The sequence below is a fragment of the Emys orbicularis genome, chromosome 4 (assembly GCF_028017835.1).
Source record: "Emys orbicularis isolate rEmyOrb1 chromosome 4, rEmyOrb1.hap1, whole genome shotgun sequence".
Taxonomy (NCBI): Eukaryota; Metazoa; Chordata; order Testudines; family Emydidae; genus Emys; species Emys orbicularis.
The window spans coordinates 52399348-52412490 of NC_088686.1; the positions used below are offsets into that span (position 1 = coordinate 52399348).

General features: G+C 41.3%; 1 protein-coding gene across 2 annotated transcripts in view; it reads left to right on the forward strand.

The window, feature by feature from the left end:
* Window positions 1–13143, forward strand: part of PRKD1 (protein kinase D1) — a 312437-nt gene that overhangs the window by 258538 nt on the left and 40756 nt on the right. For both annotated transcript variants that reach the window (XM_065403098.1, XM_065403099.1), the window contains one exon: window positions 8038–8248. In XM_065403098.1, the coding sequence (XP_065259170.1) occupies window positions 8038–8248 (211 nt within the window). The remainder of the gene's footprint in view (window positions 1–8037; window positions 8249–13143) is intronic.

Consider the following 13143-nt stretch of genomic DNA (forward strand, 5'->3'; position numbering starts at 1 on the left):
GGTGACTTGTTAATATTAAGTTTATCAATTAACTCCAAAACCTCCTCTTGTGGCACTTCAATCCGTGACAGTTCCTCAGATTTGTCACCTACAAAAGCCAGCTCAGGTTTGGGAATCTCCCTAACATCCTCAGCCGTGAAGACTGAAGCAAAGAATCCATTTAGTTTCTCCGCAATGACTTTATTGTCTTTAAGCGCTCCTTTTGTATCTCGATCATCAAGGGGCCCCACTGGTTGTTTAGCAGGCTTCCTGCTTCTGATGTACTTAAAAAACATTTTGTTATTATCTTTGGAGTTTTTGGCTAGCCGTTCTTCAAACTCCTCTTTGGCTTTTCTTATTACATTCTTGCACTTAATTTGGCAGTGTTTATGCTCCTTTCTATTTGCCTCTCTAGGATTTGACTTCCACTTTTTAAAGGAAATCTTTTTATCTCTCACTGCTTCTTTTACATGGTTGTTAAGCCACAGTGGCTCTTTTTTAGTTCTTTTACTGTGTTTCTTAATTTGGGGTATACATTGAAGTTGGACCTCTATTATGGTGTCTTTAAAAAGCACCCATGCAGCTTGCAGGGATTTCACTCTAGTCACTGTACCTTTTAACTTCTGTTTAACTAACCCCCTCATTTTTGCATAGTTCCCCCTTTTGAAATTAAATGCCACAGTGTTGGGCTGTTGAGATGTTCTTCCCACCACAGGGATGTTGAATGCTATTGTATTATGGTCACTATTTCCAAGCGGTCCTGCTATAGTTACCTCTTGGACCAGCTCCTGCGCTCCACTCAGGACTAAATCTAGAGTTACCTCTCCCCTTGTGGGTTCCCGTACCAGCTGCTCCATGAAGCAGTCATTTAAAGTATTGAGAAATTTTATCTCTGCATTTCGTCCTGAAGTGAAATGTTCCCAGTCAGTATGGGGATAATTGAAATCCCCCACTATTATTGAGTTCTTAATTTTGATAGCCTCTCTAATTTCCCTTAGCATTTCATCATCACTATCACCGTCCTGGTCAGGTGGTCGATAATAGATCCCTAATGTTATATTCTTATTAGAGCATGAAATTTCTATCTATAGAGATTCTATGGAACATGCGGATTTGCTTAAGATTTTTACTTCATTTGATTGTACATTTTCTTTCACATATAGTGCCACTCCCCCCACTGCACGACCTGTTCTGTCCTTCCGATATATTTTATACCCCGGAATGATTGTGTCCCATTGATTGCTCTCAGTCCACCAGGTTTCTGTGATGCCTATTATATCAATATCCTCCTTTATCACAAGGCACTCTAGTTCACCCATCTTATTATTTAGTCTTCTAGCATTTGTGTACAAGCACTTTAAAAACTTGTCACTGTTTATTTGTCTGCCCTTTTCTGATGCGTCAGATTCTTTTTTATGTGAATGTTTATCATCTGATCTGGCCCCTACTTTATCCTCTTCCATCCTCTGCTCCTGACTATAACCTGGAGATTCTCTATCATTAGACTCTCCCCTAAGAGAAGTCTGTGTCCGATCCACATGCTCCTCTGCAGCAGTCGGCTTTCCCCCATCTCCTAGTTTAAAAACTGCTCTACAACCTTTTTAATGTTTAGTGCCAGCAGTCTGGTTCCACTTTGGTTTAGGTGGAGCCCATCCTTCCTGTATAGGCTCCCCCCATTCCAGAAGTTTCCCCAGTTCCTAATGAATGTAAACCCCTCCTCTCTACACCATCGTCTCATCCACGCATTGAGACTCTGAAGCTCTGCTTGCCTACCTGGCCCTGCGTGTGGAACTGGGAGCATTTCTGAGAATGCCACCATAGAGGTCCTGGATTTCAGTCTCTTCCCTAGCAGCCTAAATTTGGCCTCCAGGACATCTGTCCTACCCTTCCCTATGTCATTGGTACCTACATGTACCACGACCACCGGCTCCTCCCCAGCACTACACATAAGTCTGTCTAGATGCCTTGAGAGATCCGCAACCTTCGCACCAGGCAGGCAAGTCACCATACGGTTCTCCCGGTCATCACAAACCCAGCTATCTACGTTTCTAATGATCGAATCTCCCAATACTAATACCTGCCTTTTCCTAGCAACTGGAGTTCCCTCCCCCGGAGAGGTAACCTCAGTGCGAGAGGCAACCCCAGCACCGTCTGGAAGGAGGGTCCCAACTATGGGAAGGTTTCCCTCTGCTCCTGTTCACTGCTCTGCTTCCCTGGGCCTTTCATCCTCCTCAACAGCGCAGGGGCTGTCTGACCGGAGGTGGGACAATTCTACAGTGTCCCGGAAAGCCTCATCAACATACCTTTCTACCTCCCTTAGCTCCTCCAGTTCCGCCACCCTTGCCTCCAAAGTCCGTACATGGTCTCTGAGAGCCAGGAGCTCCTTCCACCGAATGCACACATACGCCACCCGCCCACAGGGCAGGTAATCATACATGCTACACTCAGTGCAATAAACTGGATAGCCCCCACTCTGCAGCTGGGCTTCTGCCTGCATTGTCTCCTAGTTAATGAAGGGGTTGTTTAAAGCAAGAAGTTTTGAATGTAGTTTGGTTTATAGGTTTTAAGGGGAATAAAGGGTATAAGATAGAACCGGCAAGGGACCCGCGCTCCCTTCCTGCTCCCCTTCGAAACTCCCTTGCGAAACTCCCTGTTAGCAGCCCCTGGTCGCAAAAGCTCCCTGGTTGCTTGTGCGCTGCTTTATAAATCCCTGGCCTGGGTGAATGCCCCGCCCACTGATTAAGGCTCAACCAATTACCAGAGGCGTCTAGCCTTCAGACCTTCCTTTGAAGCTCACAGCTTCCAACTGCCAGCCACAGCACACGGTCCTTCAAACAAACAAACAAACAGAGTGACAAACACAAGCTCAGCACACAGCAAGTAAGCCCCAAACACAAACAAACACACACTACAGACAGGCACTTACCCCAAGGGTCCTGTATTTGCTCCTCCTTCACCTGGCGAACTCCCTTGCGAAACTCCCTGTTCGCAAAAGCTCTTTTTTTTTTTTTTAAATATTGAGATATACCTATCTCATAGAAATGAAAGGGACCTTGAAAGGTCATCAAGTCCAGCCCCCTGCCTTCACTAGGAGGACCATGCACTGATTTTTGCCCTAGATCCCTAAATGGCCCCCTCAAGGATTGAGCTCACAATCCTGCGTTTAGCAGGCCAATGCTCAAACCACTGAGCTATCCCTCAATTCTTCATGTCAGACCTTTTGCATGTACTTGTAACTGCATGTAAAACTTTGCAGCCCCATAGGATAGAACTTGATTTCTGTCTGTGCTGGAAGGATCAAATATTTCTTTCTGCTATACTCCATGGATTGGAGCAAGTGTATGATGGTCATGTGTAGCTGAGTCATAAATTAGAAAAGAAGGGGAACTGTGCAGATATTTCCCTGAGCTTACAAGAGTGCACTGCACAAACAAGGTACAGTTGAGGTTCCAGATGAATTTGGGGATCATGACCCACTAGCGATGAGCAGCTCTAAACTGGGAAACAAGCAGATTTCTCAACAGTGCAAAAAGAAATGAATGCTGCTCACAGCATGGAAGCTAGCCAGCTTTTGGAGGGATGTGATGCTTTTTCGCAGGGGGACCTGTATTGAAGACACACAGTAAGGAAAACATTGGCAAAATGGACAACTGCTCAGCTGCCCCCCTCCTATTGGAGTTTTCTAGCTCAAGGTGCTGCAGATCCTCTGTGCTCCTGGATTCTCAGATAGCAAGATGCAGAAAAGAGTACTTTCACCTTTTGCTGGCCAGGAGATTGCATAGAGTCCTCTCAGATACAGACCTTGCTATAGTAGCCTATATTATTATTGTTATTTTGAGGATAGACAATTACAGCAAGCTAAATCTGAAGGTAACTTTGAAGGCCATTCTGACGCTTCAGTTAGTACAATGTACAACTGCCTGTCTTTTAGGTAGGGCAGCTTGCTAGGGCATGGCACCTGTGATCTGTACTCTATATTACCTGCCATTCACTTCCAGGTGCCATCAAAGTGCTTGTTACTATCTGCTAAGCCTTAAATGACCTAGCCCTCATTAGTTAGACCCAACTTCTACTGCTCTGCTTTAACTGGAAACTGTAGATATGCTTCAGCTGTCTTTCGTGTCATAGGGAGAAGTTAATGTAAGCAGTGGACAGAGCAATTCTCCATGTCAGACCTTTTGCTATGAAATGTGATCCTACCATATAAATGTCTAAATACTTTTAGAGGAGAAGATAGGCTACATCTTTTTGTTCAGATTTTTCTACCAGCTGCCATTCTCAGCCCCTCATGGATCATTTGAGGGTGGCTGGTTTGATTATATGAAGGTTGATAAATAGAGCAAATAGAAAAATGGAAATTAGTTTTCGATGGAAACATTCTAAAAAAATATTTTAAAAAATTAAAAATCTTGTTTTCCTTTTTAATTTTCTGCATTTTTTTCTTCTCAGTTTTTCACTAAAACCGATTTTCAAAAGCAGCTTTAGGTTAAAAAAAAATACTGTACACTGAAAATGTTACTGAATTTTTTTGGATTATGATTTCTTGCTAAAGAGCCAAAATGTTTCTGACGAAACATTTAATGTACATTTTCCATAAACATTTTCATTTTCGCCAAAAAGCCATTTGTAATTGAAAAATTAGGCTTTGACCAAATTTTTAACTAGCTCTTATCATGAAATATATGCTCCAAGCTTTGGGAAAGATAGTGTTTGATACCATTCTAATTTATGGAAAGTGGACTCAGATTTGGGTAGGCAGCATGCTTACTGTACATTTTATTAACCATGTTTTTATTTAGGAAGTTTTAACAGATTTACAAATCGTAGCCATGTAAATACCAGAGGCAACAACAATAATTATTGCAATAGTGAGCTTTTGTTTAAAGAAGCCTAGCAGTTACTGGCAGATGAAAGATTAATTCTTCATTTCCTTTTGTGTGACCATTTCTGCTAGGCAGCTCTAGGGGGATTACCAAAGGATCAGTGGGTAATAAATAGGGCTGTCAAGCGATTAAAGCGATTAATCGCACTGTTAAGCAATAATAGAATGCCATTTATTTCAATATTTTTGGATGTTTTCTACATTTTCAAATATATTGACTTCAATTACAACACAGAATAGAAAATGTACAGTGCTCACTTTATATTTATTTTTATTACAAATACTAGCACTGTAAAAAAGAAATAGTATATTTCAATTCCCCCATTACAAGTACTATAGTACAATCTCTTTATCATGAAAGTTGAACTTACAAATGTAGACTTGTGTAAAAAAAAAAACCTGAATTCAAAAATAAAACAATGTAAAACTTTAGAACCTACAAGTTCACTCAGTCTTACTCCTTGTTCAGCCAATCGCTCAGACAAATAAGTTTGTTTACATTTGTAGGAGATAATGCTGCCCACTTCTTGTTTACAATGTCACCTGAAAGTGAGAACAGGCATTCACATGGCACTGTTGTAACCAGCGTTGCAAGATATTTACATGGCAGATGCACTAAAGATTCATATGTCCCTTCATGTTTCAACCACCATTCCAGAGGACATGCATCTATGCTGATGACGGGTTCTGCTCGATAACGATTCAGAACAGTGCGGACTGATGCATGTTCATTTTCATTATTTGAGTCAGATGCCACCAGCAGAAGATTGATTTTTTTTTTTGGTGGTTCAGGTTCTGTAGTTTCCCCATTGGAGTGTTGCTCTTTTAAGACATCTGAGTGTATGATCCACACCTCGTCCCTCTCAGATTTCGGAAAGCACTTCAGATTCTTAAACCTTGGGTCGAGTGCTGTATCTATCCTTAGAAATCTCACATTGGTACCTTCTTTGTGTTTTGTCAAATCTGCAGTGAAAGTGCTTAAAATGAACAACATGTGTTGGGTCATCATCCGAGACTGTTATAACATGAAATATATGGCAGAATGCGGGTAAAACAGAGCAGGAGGCATACAATTCTCCCCCACGGAGTTCAATCACAAATTTAATTAATGCATAATTTTTTAACGAGTGTCATCAGCATGGAAGCATGTCCTCTGGAATGGTGGCCAAAGCATGAAGGGGCATAGGAATGTTTAGTATATCTGGCACGTAAATACCTTGCAAGGACGGCTACAAAATACCAATGAATGCCTGTTCTCACTTTCAGGTGACATTGTAAATAAGAAGCGGGCAACATTATCTCCAGTAAATGTAAACAAACTTGTTTGTCTTAGCGGTTGGCTGAACAAGAAGTAGGACTGAGTGGACTTGTAGGCTTTAAAGTTTTACACTGTTTTGTTTTTGAGTGCAGTTATGTAACAACAACAAAATCTACATTTGTAAGTTGCACTTTCACAATAAAGAGATTGCACTACAGTACTTGTATGAGGTGAATTAAAAATACTATTTCTTTTGTTTATCATTTTAACAGTGCAAATATTTGTAATAATATAAAGTGAGCACTGTACACTTTGTATTCTGTGTTGTAATTGAAGTCAATATATTTGAAAATGTAGAAAAACATCCAAAAAATTTTAATAAATTTCAATTGGGATTCTATTGTTAAACAGTGCAATTAACACTGTGATTAATCGTGATTAATTTTTTTAATCGTAATTAATTTTTGAGTTAATCGTGTGACTTAACTGTGATTAATCGACAGCCCTAGTAATAAATAGCCAATAATTTGTGATATTTGATTACAGATTACACCTCAGTACTCTTTAATGACTGAGCATGTCCACCATATATGCATATATTCTCATATATATATATAAAACATGACTGGTGTGAGATACCATTGAAACGGTATCTATACACTGAGGTTGCTGGTCCTCTTTTCCAAATCAAACCCTCATTCTCTGGGGTAATTGTTCTAATCATGTCTTAGGAAAGTTCTCGGCAAAGATAGAAAAAAATTAGGTGTTTTTTTGGTCAGCCACCATCGCTTCTATTAGAGTTAGTTTTCTGTAGAAAACAGCTTTTCTAGAAAGTTGAGACCCATAATGCCTCAGTACTGGTACCAAGGGAGAGTGGACTAGTTAAAGTTAGTTTTGTTCTCTAAATAAATGTTTAAACTTTCTTTGCTAAATAGCTGGACTGCAATATGTATTCCATGCCTTTCCTGGTCTTCAAAACTTTCTGTGTTGTGATATGAGTTAAGATCTGGATTGTCTGCAGTGGTTGTCATTGGTGAGAGAAAATAACTTATTTTATTTCTAGTTCTATCCCAAACCCACAGAGTAGCCTTTTCTAAAGGATGTGTATATATTTCTGGAGGATGTGCTTTTCTTTATTAATCCATGGTAGCCTAATGAAGTTTACACTGCTGCAGTTTTCTTGTTCAATACAGACCCAGTGTCTGGCTTGGTAGAGCACACACACACACACACACACACACACACCTCCACTCCCCTCCTCTCCCAGGCCACTTACTGCTTTGAGCTGGCTGGCTTGGTAGTACCACAGAACAGCTAGCTCACCCTGTTTAATGTGCCTCTGCAAATAGCTGCACTCACTCTTGGTCTTTTCTTATTCCATATACATTCTAACATCATCCTCTATATTCCTGCTAGGATTTTATCTGGGATGATTACAGGAAAATTTTGAAACAAGAGAGAAATCCTTGGCAAAATGTTCATTTTGACTATGGCTGTTCTTCCCAGCCACGAAATTGCATACTTCCCTTAGCACTCCAGATCTTTTTTTCATTTGCTGTAATGGTTTGACATTTAAATCATTGAGCTCTTCTAGGGTGTTTGAGATCTGAATTCCCAGGTATCGTATACAATTCGTTGCCTATTTGTACCTAAATGTTTTCTGTAGGAACAACTTCTCAGAGTCTGGCAAAATTATAGCTGGCATTTAAGATTTGGCATAATTTACTTTAAATCCAGATGCTTTCCCAAAGTCATGGATTTTCGGGTAATATTTGGTTTTTGCTTAGCTATTTATAATTACATTTTAAGATTAAAGACTTTTTAATTTTTGTGGCAAGTGGGCTTGAACCTTACATTCTTTAAAAATCAGTGACTAACCTAGATGTGTCTAAAATGTTTCTTTTCTGTTTATTTACAGCAAAAGACACCATCTGAATCATTCATTGGGCGAGAGAAGAGGTCAAATTCGCAGTCCTACATTGGACGACCTATTCAACTAGACAAGATTTTACTTTCCAAGGTTAAAGTGCCTCACACTTTTGTCATCCACTCCTACACACGCCCAACAGTGTGCCAGTACTGTAAGAAGCTTCTCAAAGGGCTTTTTAGACAGGGCTTGCAGTGTAAAGGTAAGTGTGATCAACAATATGCTAATTGCATCATTACAAGTGAAGACCACAGAATTTTTAATAATACTATTCTTTTCAGGCTGTAATCTGAATTTATTAATAATTGTGTGTACAGTAATTTGTAATTTATATAAAACATCAATATGGCTATCCTTTTCTTGGTTCACTGAATTGTTTTAATATTTTTATGTGTGTTAACAATTTATAGGAATAATGATTCCCTACGGAGTTAAGCAAATCAATATAAACCAAGTTTAAAAAGAAATAAGAGTGTCCACACAGGGTTTTGCACTAGTCTGACTCAATCAGTTCTCATAGACTCATAGACTTTAAGGTCAGAAGGGACCATTATGATCATCTAGTCTGACCTCCCGCATGATGCAGGCCACAAAAGCTGACCCACCCACTCCTGGAATAATTCTCTCCCTTGACTCAGCTGTTGAAGTCCCCAAATCATGATTTAAAGACTTCAAGTCGCAGAGAATCCTCCAGCAAGCGACCCCTGCCCCACGCTGCGGAGGAAGGCGAAAAACCTCCAGGGCCTCTGCCAATCTACCCTGGAGGAAAATTCCTTCCCGACCCCAAATATGGCGATCAGCTGAACCCCGAGCATGCGAGCAAGATTCTCCAGCCAGACCCTCCGGAAAAAAGTTCTCTGTAGTAACTATTAATATCCCATCATTGACCATTGTTACTAATTGCCAGCGATGGCACGTTATTGACCTATTGACTAAAATCACATCAAACCATCCCCTCCATAAACTTATCAAGCTTAATCTTAAAGCCAGAGAGGTCTTTCTCCCCCACTGTTTCCCTCGGAAGGCTGTTCCAGAACTTCACCCCTCTGATGGTTAGAAGCCTTCGTCTAATTTCAAGCCTAAACTTCCTGACGGCCAGTTTATATCCATTTGTTCTCGTGTCCACATTAGTACTGAGCTGAAATAATTCCTCTCCCTCCCTGGTATTTATCCCTCTGATATATTTAAAGAGAGCAATCATATCCCCCCTCAGCCTTCTTTTGGTTAAGGTAAACAAACCGAGCTCCTCGAGTCTCCTTTCATACGACAGGTTTTCCATTCCTCGGATCATCCTAGTGGCCCTTCTCTGTACCCGTTCCAGTTTGTATTCATCCTTTTTAAACATGGGAGACCAGAACTGCACACAGTACTCCAAATGAGGTCTCACCAGTGCCTTGTATAACGGAACCAGCACCTCCTTATCCCTACTAGAAATACCTCGCCTAATGCATCCCAGGACCGCATTAGCCTTTTTCACGGCCACGTCACATTGCCGACTCATAGTCATCCTGCGATCAACCAGGACTCCGAGGTCCTTCTCCTCTTCCGTTACTTCCAACCGATGCGTCCCCAGTTTATAACTAAAATTCTTGTTAGTCATCCCTAAATGCATAACCTCACACTTCTCACTATTAAATTTCATCCTATTACTATTACTCCAGTTTACAAGGTTATCCAAATCTCCCTGCAGGATATCCCGATCCTTCTCCGAATTGGCAATACCTCCCAACTTTGTATCATCCGCAAACTTTATCAGCCCACTCCTACATTCGGTTCCGAGGTCAGTAATAAATAGATTAAATAAAATCGGACCCAAAACCGAACCTTGAGGAACTCCACTGGTAACCTCCCTCCAACCTGACAGTTCACCTTTCAGTACGACCCACTGCAGTCTCCCCTTTAACCAGTTCTTTATCCACCTCTGGATTTTCATATTGATCCCCATCTTTTCCAATTTAACCAATAATTCCTCATGCGGTACCGTATCAAACGCTTTACTGAAATCGAGGTATATTAGATCCACCGCATTTCCTTTATCTAAAAAAATCTGTTACTTTCTCAAAGAAGGAGATCAGGTTGGTTTGGCACGATCTACCTTTCGTAAAACAGTGTTGTAATTTGTCCCAATTGCCATTGACCTCAAGGTCCTTAACTACTTTCTCCTTCAAAAATTTTTCCAAGACCTTCCATATTACAGATGTTAAACTAACAGGCCTGTAGTTACCTGGGTCACTTTTTTTCCCTTTCTTGAAAATAGGAACCACATTAGCTATTCTCCAGTCCAACGGTACCACCCCCGAGTTTACAGATTCATTAAAAATTATCGCTAACGGGCTTGCAATTTCTCGCGCCAGTTCCTTTAATATTCTCGGATGAAGATCATCCGGTCCGCCCGATTTAGTCCCGTTAAGCTGTTCGAGTTTGGCTTCTACCTCGGATACGGTAATGTCAACCCCCCCTCCTTTATTCCCATCCGTCACGCTGCCACTATTCCTGAGTCCTTCATTAGCCTCATTAAAGACCGATGCAAAATATTCGTTTAGATATTGTGCCATGCCTAGATTATCCTTAATCTCCACTCCATCTACAGTCTTAAGCGGTCCCACTTCTTCTTTCTTTGTTTTCTTCCTATTTATATGGCTATAAAACCTCTTACTGTTGGTTTTAATTCCCCTCGCAAGGTCCAACTCTACACGGCTTTTGGCCTTTCTCACTCCATCTCTACATGCTCTGACCGCAATAAGGTAGGTTTCTTTGCTGATCCCTCCCATCTTCCACTCCTTGTACGCTTTCTGTTTTTTCTTAATCACCCGTCTGAAACGCTCGCTCATCCAGCTCGGTCTAAATCTCCTGCCTACGAACCGTTTTCCCTTTCTCGGGATACAGGCCTCCGACAGCTCCTGCAACTTCAACTTGAAATAATCCCAGGCGCCTTCCGCCTTTAGATCCATAAATATGTTAGTCCAATCTACCTCCCTAACTAGTTGCCTTAATTTATTAAAGTTAGCCCTTTTGAAATCGTAAACCTTAGTCTCCGATTTAATTTTGTTAATCCTTCCATTTAGTTTAAACCGAATTAGCTCATGATCACTCGAGCCAAGGTTGTCCCCTACAACCATTTCCTCAACGAGGTCCTCACTACTCACCAAAACCAAATCTAAAATGGCATCCCCCCTCGTCGGTTCAGCAACTACTTGATGAAGGAATTCATCAGCTATCACGTCTAGGAAAATCTGAGGCCTATTATTGTTACTAGCATTTGTTCCCCAATCTATATCCGGGAAGTTAAAGTCTCCCATGATTACACAGTTCCTATTAGTATTTACTTCCCTAAAAACATTAAAGAGTTCTCTTTCCATATCCAGGCTAGATCCCGGCGGTCTATAGCACACCCCAAGCACTATCCCAGGGGAGGCTCTAGTAGTTCTTTTACCCAGTGTGAGTATTGCCCAGACAGACTCCGTCTTATCCATTCCATCACTTATTATTTCTTTACAATTTATCTCATTGTTGACATACAATGCTACTCCCCCACCTTTACCTTTGTTCCGGTCTTTCCTACACAGCACATACCCCTCCATACCTGTACTCCAGTCATGACTACTGTTCCACCACGTTTCAGTTATTCCTACGATATCCGGTTTCATTTCTCGGACCAGGAGCTCCAATTCCTCCATTTTGTTACCTAGGCTTCTCGCATTGGTGTATAAACATCTTAATTTATGCCGTTTGGCCTCTCTCACATTTGTTATCCAATTTGGTATGGACACCATACCGCCAGTATGACCTATTAGTCTAGTATCCATCCCCCCCTCCTCCTTATGTTAAATTGATATAATTTACAATATAGACAGAGCAAATTTCCCCCAGTCCCTCCTCTTTAGTATATTACTACTCTTGTTTTAAGTTAAAGCCATCTCCACAGGGTAACTGATAAATGATAAAATGATAAAAATTATTCATGGAGTCTAATACTAGTAAAGGGCTACAGTAGAACCTCAGAGTTACAAACACCTTGGGAACCTATGAACACCTATGATGAGATAACTGGCTCTGTGAATGAAGGAAAAGCAGTGGACGTGTTATCCCTTGACTTTAGCAAAGCTTTTGATACAGTCTCCCACAGTAGTCTTGCCAGCAAGTTAAAGAAGTATGGGCTGGATGAATGGACTATAAGGTGGATAGAAAGCTGGCTAGATCATCAGGCTCAACGGGTAGTGATCAATGGCTCCATGTCTAGTTGGCAGCCGGTATCAAGCGAAGTGCCCTAAGGGTCGGTCCTGGTGCCAGTTTTGTTCAATATCTTCATTAATGATCTGGAGGATGGCATGGATTGCACCGTCAGAAAGTTTGCAGATGACACTAAACTGGGAGGAGTGGAAGATACGCTGGAGGGTAGGGATAGGTTACAGAGGAACCTAGACAAATTGGAGGATTGGGCCAAAAGAAATCTGATGAGGTTCAACAAGGACAAGTGCAGAGTCCTGCACTTAGGATGGAAGAATCCCATGCATTGCTACAGACTAGGGACCGAGTGGCTAGGCAGCAGTTCTGCAGAAAAGGACCTGGGGTTACAGTGGATGAGAAGCTGGATATGAGTCAACAGTGTTCCCTTGTTGCTAAGAACCGATGCTGTCAGGAACCAGGCCCTAGCAGAATTGTGTATGTTGGAGAAGGGAAGCCATTGCCCGAGGAATGCCAGTACTCATATGCAGGTTTTCAAACAGTTCTTTCAAATGGTTCATTAAGTTGCAAGTTGTTAGAATGACAGTAAATGTGTTTTAAAATTTAGCTTCAGATACCTAGGAAATGACACATCTTGATACCGTAACAATGTAAGCCAGAATCAGCAATAAAGGGGAAAATGTGTTGGGTGCCTGTGTGCTAGAACTGGCAATAGCAGTCATACTAACCATAGTGAATATGCCCCTATGCCTGCTGGTGAAGAGGGTTTACAATTATACATGGGTGTGGGGAAGACAGGACACCATCATTTTAGAACTTGATGTCTCACGGCATTTTGGGCTGTATAAGTAGGAGCATTGCGAGCAGATCGAGGGACATGATCATTCCCCTCTATTTGGCATTGGTGAGGCC